The sequence below is a fragment of the Miniopterus schreibersii genome (genome assembly GCF_964146895.1).
Source record: "Miniopterus schreibersii genome assembly, chromosome: X".
NCBI classification, from domain to species: domain Eukaryota; kingdom Metazoa; phylum Chordata; class Mammalia; order Chiroptera; family Miniopteridae; genus Miniopterus; species Miniopterus schreibersii.
This window is the reverse complement of record NC_138104.1, coordinates 95471207-95486275: the sequence shown is the minus strand read 5'-3', so window position 1 is coordinate 95486275 and position 15069 is coordinate 95471207. Positions and strand designations below refer to the sequence as shown.

At 35.5% G+C, this 15069-nt stretch overlaps 1 protein-coding gene across 8 annotated transcripts in view; it reads left to right on the top strand.

The window, feature by feature from the left end:
- Positions 1–15069, top strand: part of CNKSR2 (connector enhancer of kinase suppressor of Ras 2) — a 237005-nt gene that overhangs the window by 55589 nt on the left and 166347 nt on the right. For all 8 annotated transcript variants that reach the window (XM_081126804.1, XM_081126807.1, XM_081126806.1 and 5 more), the window contains exons 3-4: positions 427–629; positions 12870–12957. In XM_081126804.1, coding sequence (XP_080982930.1) covers positions 427–629; positions 12870–12957 — 291 coding nt within the window. The remainder of the gene's footprint in view (positions 1–426; positions 630–12869; positions 12958–15069) is intronic.

The window sequence follows — 15069 nt, the reverse complement described above, 5'->3', positions numbered from 1 at the left end:
CTGTCTACTGTCAGCTCAGCTCTTTAAGCAAATAAACAAACAAATAATCTTTGGGTTTTATAATTTTCTATAAAGTGATACTACTTTTAATTTTACACAAGACAGTAATATATATATATTGCTGAGTAGTTTGATCACGGTCATCCTTTGATCCAGTTAACCAGCCTTTCTTAGAAGTGTTTTACAACTCACAATTAGCTGTTTTAAAATTTAATTGTAACTTACAAAATCTTTCCTTAACGTTTATTTGAGGGGATCATTTATTATTTTTCTAATGTGGATTCTGCTAAATCAGAAATCCTATCTTACTCATTTGTAACTTTTAAGACTAGTTCTATTGCCTGTACACAATAAAGTACTCAGTAAATATTTTAATGAATGAATAAAATATTGACTTAAAAATATTCTCTCTCTTTTGTAATTCAGAATTATGGCTTGGAAACAGAAAATTTAAAAACTCTTTCTCACAAGTTGAATGCATCTGCCAAAAATCTACAGAATTTTATAACAGGGAGGAGAAGGAGTGGCCATTACGATGGGAGAACCAGCCGAAAATTGCCAAATGACTTTCTGACTTCAGTTGTGGATCTGATTGGAGCAGCCAAGAGTCTGCTTGCCTGGTTGGACAGGTAAAATCTTCCAAATGTTTCATAAGTAATTTTCCTTGAACACCAGTTTGAATATAACATTATTTCATGTTTTCTTGTGAAAGGATTGCACAGGTAGAGACACTTGCAAATACACACATAGCAATACATGAAGTCAATCAGAGGTGTTTTATGTTTATTTCATAGAAAGGAGAAATGTGACAAAAACCTGAAGGAAATAATTTAAATCATTTATTCGGCTTCCATTGCTGCAAAGGTTCTCAAAATGCTTATTCTGTGTTATATCATACCACGGTGATCAACTAAATAAAATACCATTTAACATTTTGACCATAAAGATGAAATATATACTTATGGGGTTGGGGGAAGACAACCTTGTGATAATTTTAAAATCTCCTACTGAGACTTTTTTGTAAATTGAAAAAAGGAAACTGAAGTTTATACTTTGACTCACTTGCCTCTAATGATGATGCTTTTTAACAGTTTAAGTTTTTAAAAGGAAGGACAAAGAAGGGAAAAATATCTTTGCCATGCTAAGGCATTTGAACTTAATACTGAAGGCAGTGGGGGACTATTTAGAGTCATTGTTGTGTTCAGCTCTGTGAATTTTGAAGACCCCCACTGCCATAACAGTGTTGGGAAAGATTAAGGATAGAAGAAGGGAAACCAGTTAAGAGGCTATTTTAGAAACTAATCATGCTGCTGCTACTGTTGGTGATTCTGATGTTAATACACTCATTTAATAAAGTAACCATAGGAGGGTTGTCTTTATTTTACAAAGAGGAAAACTAGCACTTACAGAGGTTAAGTTCAAAACCAAATGACAAGTAAGTGTTGGAGCCAGGATTCAGTTCAGGTATCTGACTACAGAGTTGATCCTCTCTACTGCTATTTACTGATAGTTTTAATTAATTAGAGAAGTAGCAGTGAGGATGGAAGAACGTTGGAGATATTTATGCAGATAAAGAAGACTTGGTGACAAGTAAGATCTAGGGACTAAGGGAAAGGGAGACATGTTAAATAAAAGATATGTAACTTGGCTCAACCAGCAGATGGTAGTGCCATTATTAAAACAGAAGAAACAGGTTATGGCAGGAGACAAGTGTTGAGTTGAGTGCCAGGCATCATAAATTGTAATGACTGGAGAATATTCAAGTGAGAAGGGCTTTAGAGTACTGCTACTCATAAAAGATATATGGTAGATATAAATTTGGGAATAGTTAGAATATAAATAATCATCGAAATCAGAGATAATATAGTGGTCTATGAGCAGTTACATAATAGATTCTTCTTACTGTTCTATTTATTTTCCATAGCACATAAACCCTAACACACTATATAATTTACTTATGTATTATTCTTAATGTTTTTGTCTTGACTAGTCTTTATGTGATTTATGCTTGAAGATAGCAGGGATTTTCATCTGTTTTGTTCAGTGATATCTCAATTATCTAGAAGAGTTTCTAACCTATAGTGGGTGCTAAAGAAATGTATTTGAGTGAATGAAAAGAACTGGGATGAGGAATGAGTTCTGTGGACCACCAACCGCTGAAGGATGATAAGTTTAGCTATGGAAAAAAATAACAAGACATAATTAGAGAGGGAGGAGAGAATTAGTTGAGAGCGGTTTCATGGAAGCAAAGGCAGTAAAGAGGTTTTTTGTTTGTTCGTTTGTCTTCCTGTTGAGATTTTAGTGTTACCTTATTTTTTCACCGTTATTTAGATAAAATTGACATACAACATTGTGTAAGTTTAAGGTGCCAAATGTGACAGTTTGGTACACATTTGTATTATAAAATGATCACCACAATAAGGTTAGTTAAAACATTCATCACCTTACAAACTTACCTTTTCTGTGTGTGGGGGGAGAACATTTAAGATGGGAGTCAAGGGTTTTAGGGGCAAAAGGAAGTGGTCAGTAGGATCAAATGCTGCTGTGAGATTCAGCAGGGTAAGAACTGAAAATGTATAGTAGATAAGGGAATCAGGATATATGTGACCTTACCAGCATCCATTTAGTGGTTTTACTCAGAACTCATGAAAAGTGGAATGCATGAATTGGCTGTGAGTTAAAGGTGAGAACTCCTCTTTGAAGAAATGTTCTGTGAAATGCTTTGTTATTCAGGATAGTTTTGTGTCATATTAACTTCCCCTTTTCATAGATTCTTAATATTTTAGTGGTGATGGAAAAGAGGAAAGGCAAATGATGAGTGCTAATTCTGTATTTGGGAGTGTGACTGGTTCCTCCTCTTGTCATGGGTTGTATGAATATCTTAATTGCTCCTTGGCCGATATACATTTCAGAAGATCCCAAAATCAATTTAAATGTATTAGGATTTTATCTTTAACTGCCAGGTGAAATGTTTAGGCTGTTTGTTTTCCTGACATGTAGCTCAGACTTTTATTAGCAGTTGTTAATGGGTTTGTATTTAACTTATATTTTTATTCCTCTCAAGGAAAGAAATACTTTTAGGTAGCGGAAAATGAGCAAGACTACACTCCACATGCCCTCTTGTTTCATTGTGTCCTACAAACTACAAAGGAAACAAAACACATTAAGCATTGTTAGAAAATCCAAAAGAGCAGTGTTCTCCAAGACCATCCTTGTGAATCCCTGCTGAAATACATCATGCAGTGGTATAAAGAGCAGAGAGCTGAGAGAGTTGCGTTTCAGCTCTGCCTCAAGCCCTAGGCAACCTTGAACTTAACCTCTGTTTTTATTTTCTTTTTAGAGTAAGGATGTAAGATCTACAGAAATTGAAGGTCTCTTCTAAGCAGTATTATTCTATAACTCATGGACCTTGTTCATAAAAGCCACATGAGGAATATATACAATTTATTTCCCTTTATGCAATCTCAAAGGATAAACACTAACAAAACTTGTTAGTGACTTACAGAATCATGATTTAAGTCCCTAACTCTTCTCTAAATAAATTTAGTTAATATCTTTGTTTTTTTTTATTTTAAGTTCTAGAACAGAGCTAATCTGTATTTATGCTTTCTTTATATAAGGTTAAGAATATATCTTGTCTTGTTTTATCATTGTTTGCTTTTGAAGAACTTAGAACTTAAGTACTTAATTATAAAAGTTCCATAAAAATGATGTTGACCAAAAATGCTTAATATTTTAATTTGTCAGTATAGATTTGCTTTTTAATTTGGAGGGTTTAAAATGGCCACTGCAATCAAATATTGCCAAGCATTGGATCTTTAACCCCTTAGTGTATTCCTTCGATATATAATATGGTGTGATTCTGCCAGTTTAAATATGGTTATTCTGTTGTAAAACAGCTGGCTTAATTTTTTAAAAGTGATAACTTTTTGCCATTAAAGTTTTTATTACATTTTGGGGAGAACTTGAATGCACAGCAATATGATAGGGCTTTATTGCAATTTTTATTTTATTTCACTTGAAGAGGGAGAAAAGAAAAGAAAAATAAGCAAAAATTCTTAACACTAGATACTGCGCTAGATACTTTACATATATCAACTCACTGAAATCTCACAAAGTAGGTATCATTAGCCCTGTTTTATATATGAGACATTAAATAACTTGCCTTAAGTCACTCACCTAATATGGAAATTATAATTTGAATCTATTTTTGTCTGACACCAAAGCCCTTCTTATTTCTCCTTTATCATGTTCCTTTGTCATGCTACATCTCCTTTTTGAAAGCTGACTAATTCTCAAGGATTTTGCGGAAGTGGTCCTTAGGAATGAGGCATATATATGAATTTCTTTGCACTTTGGTACTTCTCCTCAAATTCTAAAGAGTACCACTTTTCTATTTTTGTTCTTCATAATTCAAATTGCTATAGAGAATTTTATTAATTGAAAATGTGTTTCTTATTCTACTTTGAAGGCATCAATGAGGTATATTTTAATATCGTTGAAAAACTTGAATGTTTAAGGCTTAAAGAGGTAGGATGCTAAGGGAAAATGTTTACAATTCATAAAAAATCCAATTTCAGTGGAGCTTCCATTCAAAAGATTTGTTTTCAAAAACCAGCTCTTTACATTTTTTAACATAAATAAAATCTAACAATTTTTTTTCTCCCATCTTATATATTGACTTGAATGAAATAGCAGACTTTCCCAGAGGAAAAGCCTCAGAGTTGAATCACAGTTGGTAGCTTTACTGTTTATTTTCAATGCATGGTTTTACTTGTCTATTTTTAACCTACATTCTGCTGTTTTTCACACCTTATCCTTCTTGCAGTTTTATATGGCCTTGCCAAGTCAGTCTATACTTGGAGGTTTACAGATCACTGCATGTATCACGTTGTACAATAACATCACTAAAAAATGTTCAAAAGAATTATTTATAGAAGTTTATTTTGCTATTTATAGTGAAAGTTTATTTTTTATCTTATTTTTAGCATGAATTTTTAATTCTGATTGTTTCTGAAATACCTTTCAAGACCATTCTATTTTGAAGGGATCCATGAGATATGTTTTTATGTCACTGAAAACCTTTAAAGTGTTTAAGGCATAAGAGTTAGAGTAAGGCATAACTCTTATGCCTTAACAAAAACAAAATTCAATTAAATAAATTTAAAGATCTAATTGGCTTTATTGAAAGTATGAATTGGGCAGCATCCCATCTAGCAGGCAGGAAGGAACCAGAGGAGTTGTTCAAAATGGAAAGCTTTTCTAGACAGAAGGATGGGGGGAGTTACAAACAAAAGGATAATTTCAGACAAGGTCACCTCCCATAGGGGCCAGGGACTTTAGGGGTCTTATTGGGAAGATTACCTCACTAGTGTTGATCAGAAAAATTCCAGGCTGATTAGTTTAAAATTCCACTTCTGGGAGAGGCTAAAACTGCCATCAAGTGTTGGTTTGTTATAGGGCTTAGCACAAGTTACTCCATTTGGGGCCTGTTGTTTCTTTTTTAACAGATGCTAAAGAAAAATATAAGATTTTTGTGAAGTCTTTTGCCTTATCTAAGAAAAAGGTTGAACTAATATCTTCTTAGATACTACAGCTAATTGTTGTTGGGTCTTATTTCTTCTCACTGCTCACTGCTCTTACTGGGCACCTCTTTTTCCAAAGATGAGCAGTGATGTAGTACTGCCACTGTTCACGGACTGCCCTTCAGGTTCAGCAGTGCTAAGGAATAGCAAGGCCTTCCAGATATTCTTCTTAACTTCCTTAACATTTTAGCTTCCTTATTAGCTTCTAATTTGTTTAGAATTTCTTAATCACTAGTAGTAACCTTTTCATAAATGTAATGCTTTTGTTTGAAAACATACAAAGATTAATTTCTTATATGACCATAAACCTTTACACTAGAAAGAAGTATAGGAATTGTGTTATCCGTAACAGCCAGTTATTGATGAGCCAAGGATTTCATCTTCTTTTAAAAAACTTCTTGGCATCAAAAAGCCTTCTTGCCAGGAATTTAACTTTCTTTACTTTAAAGACAGTGTGTTCGTTTTGTAAGTAGCCTGAGCTCTACATTGGGTTTTCTTTAGTTAAGAACAAATTCCTTTCTGGTTTTCATTTTGTTTTTGAGCTGATTATGCTCAGTTCTTCTGTAGAGATCCATTTATTTATTTCATAGATGATCATGAAGTCATGATTGAGTGATCATCTTTGGTAACTCACAGAGATTGGAACCCTGTCTGTCAGGTTTTTTTAATGTATGAATATAGCCAAAATCACCATACCAAACATTAAAACCTGCTGGCTAAGAATGGTTCTTGGTACAGTTGTAAATGATTTGTATTTAAAATGAAAACTTTAGGGGAATTCACTACAAAATAAAATCAGTGTTTTCCTTGGTATATGTTTACATTTTCCCCCCAGTTTTCTTGACATTTAATCTTGAGAGAAGCATGTTCTATTTGAAATTTGAGTGATCAGGAAAGTAGAAAAACATGCTTTAGAATTCAGTTTGCTGCAGGCATTCAGTCATCAATGGATTTTTCTTTTGGTATATTTTGAAGAACAAGTGAGAATCTTTTAAGTATGGGAAAATTAATGCTGTATTTCACCTCATCACTCTTAAATGAGTTTTCTGGGTTTTATCAACAGACTTTAACCTTTTCAAACCTAGCAATCCAAACTTTCCAAAAATACCAGAAGCATTTTTGAATTCTTAATTAAAATGACAGTTTTTATGCTTCAATGCAGCAAAAATGGTCTTTAGGTAGTATTTTTTATTCATGATTTTTCCCTAGAAGTGCTTATATTTTACATCATTTTTTAAAATAGTTTTATAGGGGCCTAATTTGCATTCTATAAAATTCACTTATTTTAAGTGGACAGTTTAATGAGTTTCAGTAAATTTAGATATAGCCATGCAACCATCTCTACAATTCAGGTTTAGAAAACCAAGTCATGCTAAGTAAAATAAGCCAGTCAGAGAAAGACTAAGAATCACATGGTCTCACTCATATGTGGAATCTAAAGAACAAAATAAACTCATGAACAAAATAGATCCAGAGACATAGAACCATGGAACAGACTGATGAATCTCTTAGGGAAGGTTGGGATGGGTGGGTGGGTGGGAAGAGATTAACCAAAGAACTTATATGCATATATGCATAACCCATGGACACAGACAATAGTGTGGTGAAGGCCTGGGGTGGAGGTAGGGGAGTAGAAGGGGTCAATGAGGCAAAAAGGATATCTGTAATACTTTCAACATTAAAGATAAAATTTTTTAACAAGATTTTTTTAAGCTGGTCCTACTTACAATTAAATAGGTTAATTTTTAAACTAAGATTATAGATTAATTTACGTATATTTTTATAATTAACTTTACTTGAATTCATAATGTCTCCTGTTTTAATAATATATATAAATAATAGTAATATATACATATAAAAATATACTGAGTTTTTTAATAGGAGTACAGCCTATGAGTGGAAGACAGCTTACAATAGACTGTGGTATATAGAATCATTTAGAAAACAGAATGTTAAAATCACTGGAAAAAGAAAGGTAATTTAATAAATGGTATGGTGGTACTTAGTTAAGCTTTTGGAAAATAAATAATAGAACACTGCCTGATGACTAAAATCATTTTAGGTGTATCATTTACTGAAGTAAAAAACATAAATCCATAAGAAAATGCAGAAAATATAGACAAAAATGATTTCTAGAAGTAGAAAGGCTTATTAAGTACTTAAAATGCGAACTAAAATAAAAAGAAATATACTGTTTGTCATGTTTTTAAATTTTATGTAGTCAAAGTAAAAGACAGATAAGAAACTGGGAAAAATACTTGCAACAAACATATATGAGGGTTAATGTGTATTATGTGACTATTCAAATTAAAAACAAAAAACACCAAAAATGTCTATTTATATGATCATCTATTACAATTCAAAAAAGAATAAATAGAAATTGCTGAGAAGATGTATGTGACAAACAACAGAACTTCCAAGTACATGAAATAAAAACTGACAGAACTAGAATAGACAAATTCACAGTTATAGTTGGCTACTTCCACTCTCTCAAAAAGTGATAAAACTACTAGACAGAAAGTCAGCAAGAATTAGAACTGCTGAACAACACCATCAAGCAACGATATAATCGACAATTTTGGAGCACTTTATCCAACAATAGCGGGATACAAATTCTTTTCAAGTGCCTATGGAACATTCACCAAGATAGACCTGCATCATAAAACAAACTTCAGTACATTTAAAAGAACTGAAATAAAAATGTGTTCTTTAACCATAATGGAATCTGACTAGAAATCAAACAACACATTTCTTAATAATCCATGGATAAAAGATGAAGTCCCAAGGGAAATAAAAAGAAATAGGTTAAACAAAATGAAATTAAAGCAAACAAGTTTTGTGGCACATGGTTAAAACATTGCTGAAAGGGAAATTTATAGCAACAAATTCTTATATTAGAGAAAAAACCTCAATTCAATTATCTAAGCTCACATCTCAAAAAAATAGAAAAAAAATGTTTTCCAATTAACTGGCATAAAGTTTCAGTTAAGCAAGATGAATATGTTTTAGAGATCTGTTGTAGAACAGTGCACCCCTAGGTAACAGCACTGTCTTGTACACTTAAAATGTTCAGGGTAGAGGATTAAAGATACACTGACACCCTCCCAGGACCAAACTGAAATTACAACTAAAATATAGAAAAAACATGCTAAATAACCAACTGCAACTGCAGACGAGCTGGGGAGCACCCTCATAACCAAGGAGGAAAAGTAGAGACCACATGGAGACTGGTAGGAAGTGCAGACCTGAGAGGGCTGGCTGGTCTCCCACAGGCAGCAGCTGAAGGTCCCTGGGGATATCTCAGCTGTGAAGGGTTCCCACTGAGGACTCTGGGGCCTTAAACCCAGGCTAGGCTTCCCAGCCAAGAGCACCAGAACTGAGAAAGGTGCCCACATAACACCTGGCTGTGAAAAGCAGCTGGGTTTCTCTCTGCCAGGGAGAGACAGCTGAAAATGCAGGTACCCTCTTAAAGAGCCAATACACAGAAGTTTTGTGTGTGCAGCCACTCACCTTGGGCTCCGGCAGAGGGAGGGAAGAGTGGACTGGAGCTGTGTGAGGAGTATCTAGGGTTGTGGACTCTGGAGATAGAGCTCAGAGGGCACCCCTCTGGATTCCTGTGCCAAATCATTCCCCCATACTGCAGAGGCAGACATTTACCTTCCAAGCAGCTTTTGCCTGAGGGGGAAGCAATTGCCCCACCCTGCTGGAAAACCTCTCTTCCTACCCAGAGGAGTTTCTACATCCCGAGGCTCATTAAGAGAATCAGATTAATCAGCCTGCAGACAAAGGCAGACTTCAGAGTGCTTTGAGTCTTTGCCTGATCTGCTTCTGGACCCAGGCCTTGGAAAAGCAGATTTGGTATGCATCTTGGTCCTGTCCAAATGTACCCAGCCCCAACAGAGGGGACCTCAAGCTGAGGGTTGTTGATAACTCCAGAGTACTCAAGGCAGTCACAAACAGCATCTGACATTGGCCTGCACCAGAGACTGTCCAAAAAGACTGAGAGTCCTAGCAGGCCTACCTAATACATAGAAACAAACCCAAACAAGTAGCCAAAATTGGGAGACAAAAAAACAAGTCCCAAAAGAAAGAACAAGAGAAGTCTCCAGAAAAAGAACTAAATGAAATGGAGATAAGCAATGTTTCAGATATAGAGTTCAGAATACTGATTGTAAGGATACTCAACAGCATGAAAAAAGATATGAAAACAATGAAGAAAGCTAAGAATGGCATAGCAGAAGTAAAGAATACATTGGAAGGGCCCAGCCAGCGTGGCACAGCAGTTGAGCATCAACCTATGATCCAGGAGATCGAAGTCCAATTCCCTGTCAGGGCACTTGCCCGGGTTTCAGGCTGGATCCCCAGCAGGGGACGTGCAGGAGGCAGCCGATCAATGACTCTCATCATTGATGTTTCTATATTTCCCTCCCTCTCCCTTCTTCTCTGTGAAATCAATTAAAAAAAGAATACATTGGAAAAAAAGAATACATTGGGAAAAAAGAATGCATTCCTCAAGCAGATTAGAGGAAGCTGAGGATGAGATCAGTGAATTAGAAGACAGGGTAGAAAAAAATCACTTAATCAGAGATCCAAAAAGAAAAAACAACTGAAAAACAGGAGGACAGTGTAAGGGAGCTGTGGGACAGCATAAAACATTACAATATTTGCATCATAGGAAAGTCAAAGGAGGTCGAAAGTAAGCAAGGGTTTGAAGAAATAATGGCAGAAAACTTCCCAAACCTGGTGAAGGAAAAAGTCACACAAGTTCAGGAGGCCCAGAGAGTCCAAGCATGAAGAATCCAAAGATGCCCATGCCCAGACACATCATAATTAAAATGCAAAAAATTCAAGACAAAGAGAGAATCTTAAAGGCAGCAAGAGAAAAGCAATCTGTTACCTACAAAGGATCTCCCATAAAGCTGTCAGCTGACTTCTCATCAGAAACTCTACAGGCCAGAAGGGAATTGCGTGAAGTATTCAAGATAATGCAAAACAAGGATCTGAAACCAAGACTACTCTATCCAGCAAGGCTATCATTCAAAATAGTTGGTGAAATAAAGAGCTTCCCAGACAAAAAAAGGCTAAAGGAATTTATCACCACCAAACTAGCAGTGTAGGAAATGTTAAAGGGACTGCAGTAATTAGAAGTAGAAATAGAAACATTGCAAGAAATGTTAAAGGGACTGCTGTAGTAATAAGAAGTAATAGAGAAACAGGCATCAAGAATTAAAATGGCAATAAATAAGGACCTATCAATAATAACCTTAAGGACTTTAAGGGAGAGATCAGCAGCAATACAGTCATAGTGGTTGAACTGAACACCCCACTGACTTCACTGGGTAGATCTTCCAGACAAAAAGTCAACATGGAAACAGTGACTAAATGGCACACTAGATTAGATGGATTTAATTGATATTTACAGAACATTTCACCCCAAAGCTGCAGAATGTACATTCCTCTCAAGTGCACATGGATCATTCTCAAAGATAAACCACATGTTTATCAAAGACAAAACCAATCTTTACAAGTTTGAGAAGATTGAAATCATATCAAGCATCTCAGATCACAATGGCATGAAATTAGAAATCAACTACAGTAAAAACACTCAAAAACATTCCAGCACATGGAGGCTAAATAACATGTTATTAAACAATGAATGGGTTACCAATAAGATCAAGAAAGAAAGAAAAAACTTCCTGGAAACAAATGAAAATGAACACACAACAACCCCAAATCTAAGGGACACAGCAAAAGCAGTCCTAAGGGAAGTTCATAGCACTACAGGCCTACCTCAAAAAGCAAGAAAAGCTGTAGAAAACTATCTAAGCCTATGACTTAAAGAATTAGAAAGCTCCCCTGTGAAGCCGTCCAGACCAGGGCTTTTGTTTGCTGGGAGTTTTTTTTTTATTACTGCTTTGATTTTATCCATTGTTATTGGCCTATTCAGGTTTTCTGATTCTTCCTGATTCAGTTTTACATGATCTCACTCATATGTGGAATCTAATAAACAAAAGAGACTGAGGAACGAAATAGATCCAGAGACATAGGAGCATGGAACAGACTGATGAATCTCAGTGGGAAGGTGGGGGGTGGAGGAGTGGGTGGGGAGATTAATCCCAGAACTTATATGCATATATGCATAACCCATGGACACAGACAACAGTGTGGTGAAGGCCTGGGGGGGAGGGGATCAGTGAGGGGGAAGAGGGATATCTGTAATACTTTCAACAATAAAGATAAAAATAAATTTTTAAAAAATGTTAAGGGTAGATGTCATGTTAAGTATTTTTACAATAAAGTAAAATTAAAGAAAATAGTAAAATAACATAGGGCTTGAGCAGATATTTTATGAAAGAGTATGTATGAATAGCAGATATGCACATAAAGTTGTTCAGCATCATTACCAATTAGAAAATTCGTAGGGAAATGGTGATAACTATTAGCTATTGTGATTGGCATTCATAGACGAGAGAGGATAAGGAGTAATGGAAATGCGCTGTGAATTCATTTGGCGACAAAACACTGCTGCTGTCTATAACAACCTTGAAAACAGAGAACTTATACTGGTATATATTACTTATATGCCGCCTTGTTCTTAAAAGGGTGTGAATAATTGGTTTATTGGGCATAAATAATTGGTTTATTTTAAGACAAAAATCTAGGTAAGTTCATTGAGGGGCAGGCTCTGGAGTCAGACTTTCTGGGTTTGAAATACCAGCTTCATCACGTACTAGGTGTCACTTAACCTTTCTCTACCTCAGGTTTCTCATCTGTAAAATGGGAACATTAATAGTGCCTGTCTTATAAGAGTTGTGAAAATGATTTAGTACATGTGAAGCATTTAGAACAGTAACTGGCACATAGTAAGTCCTTGGTAAGTGTTAGCTATCATTGCTAGCTCTTAATTGTGAATATTTCAGAAATATATTGTACTCAAAGTCTTTGCTTCATTTGAAAGTAAATTAAATGTTGTCTTTGTCTAATGTACTCCTCTTTTGTTGACTTGTTTTAATGTAGTAAAGAGACCTCGTAAGAAGTACCAAAGAACTTCTAAATATTTAGAACTAAAAAAAGGAGAGAAATTTGATGGAAAACAGACATTATGTTTCTTTAATTTTCTTCCAAGCATTTCCCTCAATTTTTTCTTAACAATGTCCTAAAATTTTTTAACACTATGAACAATTTATTTCACATTATTAAAAATCTTATTTTAGGCTATTGTATTTTTTTGGAACCTTTCAAAAATTGTTCCTATTAATCACAGTTTTTCTTTTTCCTTTGTAGGTCACCATTTGCTGCTGTCACAGACTATTCAGTTACAAGGAATAACGTCATACAGCTCTGCTTGGAATTGACAACAATTGTGCAACAGGTATTAGTTGGCAAACTTTCCATCTGTTAATTCATTAGCTTTTTCATATCATTGAGAAGTATTCCTGTTTACCAAGAGTTAAGATATGGGTTGGGAGTTTCTCATTCAAAAACAAATGCTTCTAAAGAAACCAAATATGTAATTATTCATTGGAAAATTATTCATGTAGCCCAATAAGGATTTTATTTAACCAAAGATGTAAAATTTAACTGAACCTCTGGAGGTATCATTACAATAAGATCGTGTGTTTCACACTTTTAGTGGGGTTGACTTTGTTGCCTTTCACAAAATTATATTGCCCTATTTGGATAACAATCTGAGACTTTTACTCCGGGGCACTATCATTTCCTTATTAGTACAATTATTAGTTTCATATATATAGGTAAACATACAAACAAATATACACAACAGCCTTTAGTTCTCACATGACCCACTTCCATGACCTGATTTTTTTCCTTTGAATACATGTAAGTCAGGGATCCCTAAGTCATATGCTTTCAGGGGTGCAGCAGCTCATATAAAAATGTACAAGCCAAGCCTGGCCTGAGATGTGGAGAAATGGTAGAGAGGTTAATTGGCTACTACCTATCCTACAAAAGTTCATTTGAGAGGTCTAAGGCCTACAGGAGCCACTCTGTGAGACTGATGTCAGCCACTCACTGCTCCTGCTGCCTGAGGGCGCAGAGGCCGGAAAGCAGAGGAGGAAGTGTGGTGTGGAGGTGAGGGAGGGGGCACTGCTTGCTGCCTACCTTTTCTCAAGCAACTAAGAAATGTGGTTAATATACATTTACATGCTCCAGCATATTTTATGTTGCACTGTTTAAATCTTATTTGTACCATTTCTCCGATACTGCAGGTTTTAAGATGTCTTTCATTACAAAAAGGATAGTAGCTTTGTAACTTTTAACTCTGGAACACATCAGACATTGATTCTGATTATGTCACGGCTGTGAGAAGGCCGCAACTCATTGCTGGGGCATGCAGGAAGATGGTGAACATTTTATGAGCTTTGAAGTACCCTAACAGTCTCATTGTATGTCTTCATACTTTGTATCAATAAATTTCCCTTCTGAATTTCAAAGGTCTCAACTGTGTAATAGGAAAAAGAGTGGCATTTTAGGACAAGTTCAGCAAATCTTTTCTGTAAAAGGCCAGAGTAAGTATTTATGGCTTTGTAGGCTACATGGTGTAGGCTAACTGGTGTCTGATGCAACTACTCAGCTTGGCTGTTGTAACGCAAAAGTGACTGTGTGTGTGTACATGTACACAAACGGGCGTGGCTATGTGCCTGTAAAGCTTGTTTGACAAAAGTAGGCAAAAGGATGACTTTGGCCCATGGCCCTTAGTTTGCTGACCTCAGTTGTAGGGCAATGCTAGTCCAGTATGGCCTGCTAACCAGCAGCATTCTCATCACAAGGAAACTTGTTAGGACTTCAGATTCTTGGAAAGCAACCCAAAGTACTATGGGGAGGGTCCGGGAATTGGCATGTTTACGAGTGTTCTAGGTGATTCTGGTTTTCATACATTGTTCTAGGGCACAGGGGTAAAAGAGCAATAATATAACCTATGTATAATTTTCCTTATAGTTCTTTATAATCAGTGACATTTCTTAAAAAATCTGTCTTCTAAAGCTCTATTTCTTTTAAGGCATTAAACCTGACCAGAGATTTGGGATGTGGATAACAAATTACTATTAGTTTCTTCCTTTTTACTATGAGAGAACGACATTCCCTCTGATTTAAGGGTACCTATTGCACAGTATTAGAACAATAATTGCTCATAGTCTCTTAATATTAGATATGTGCTCAGTATCAATCTATATACAAACACTCATAATAATACAATATTATTAACACTTATCTGCTAGGTGAGAAGATGTTTGATATCTGTATTACGTGTATTATTTAAGCTTTTCATTTATACATATAAGACCCAATACTATTGAAATACTATGGCATTAAATGGGAGAGCCAAAGCACATATATGCATAGCCCATAGATACAGACAACAGTGGGGTGAAGGCCAGAGGGAGGGGGCGTGGGAGCTGGGTGGGGGTGGGTAAAGGGGATGGAAATGGGGACATCTATAATAATGTCAACACTAAAAATAAGT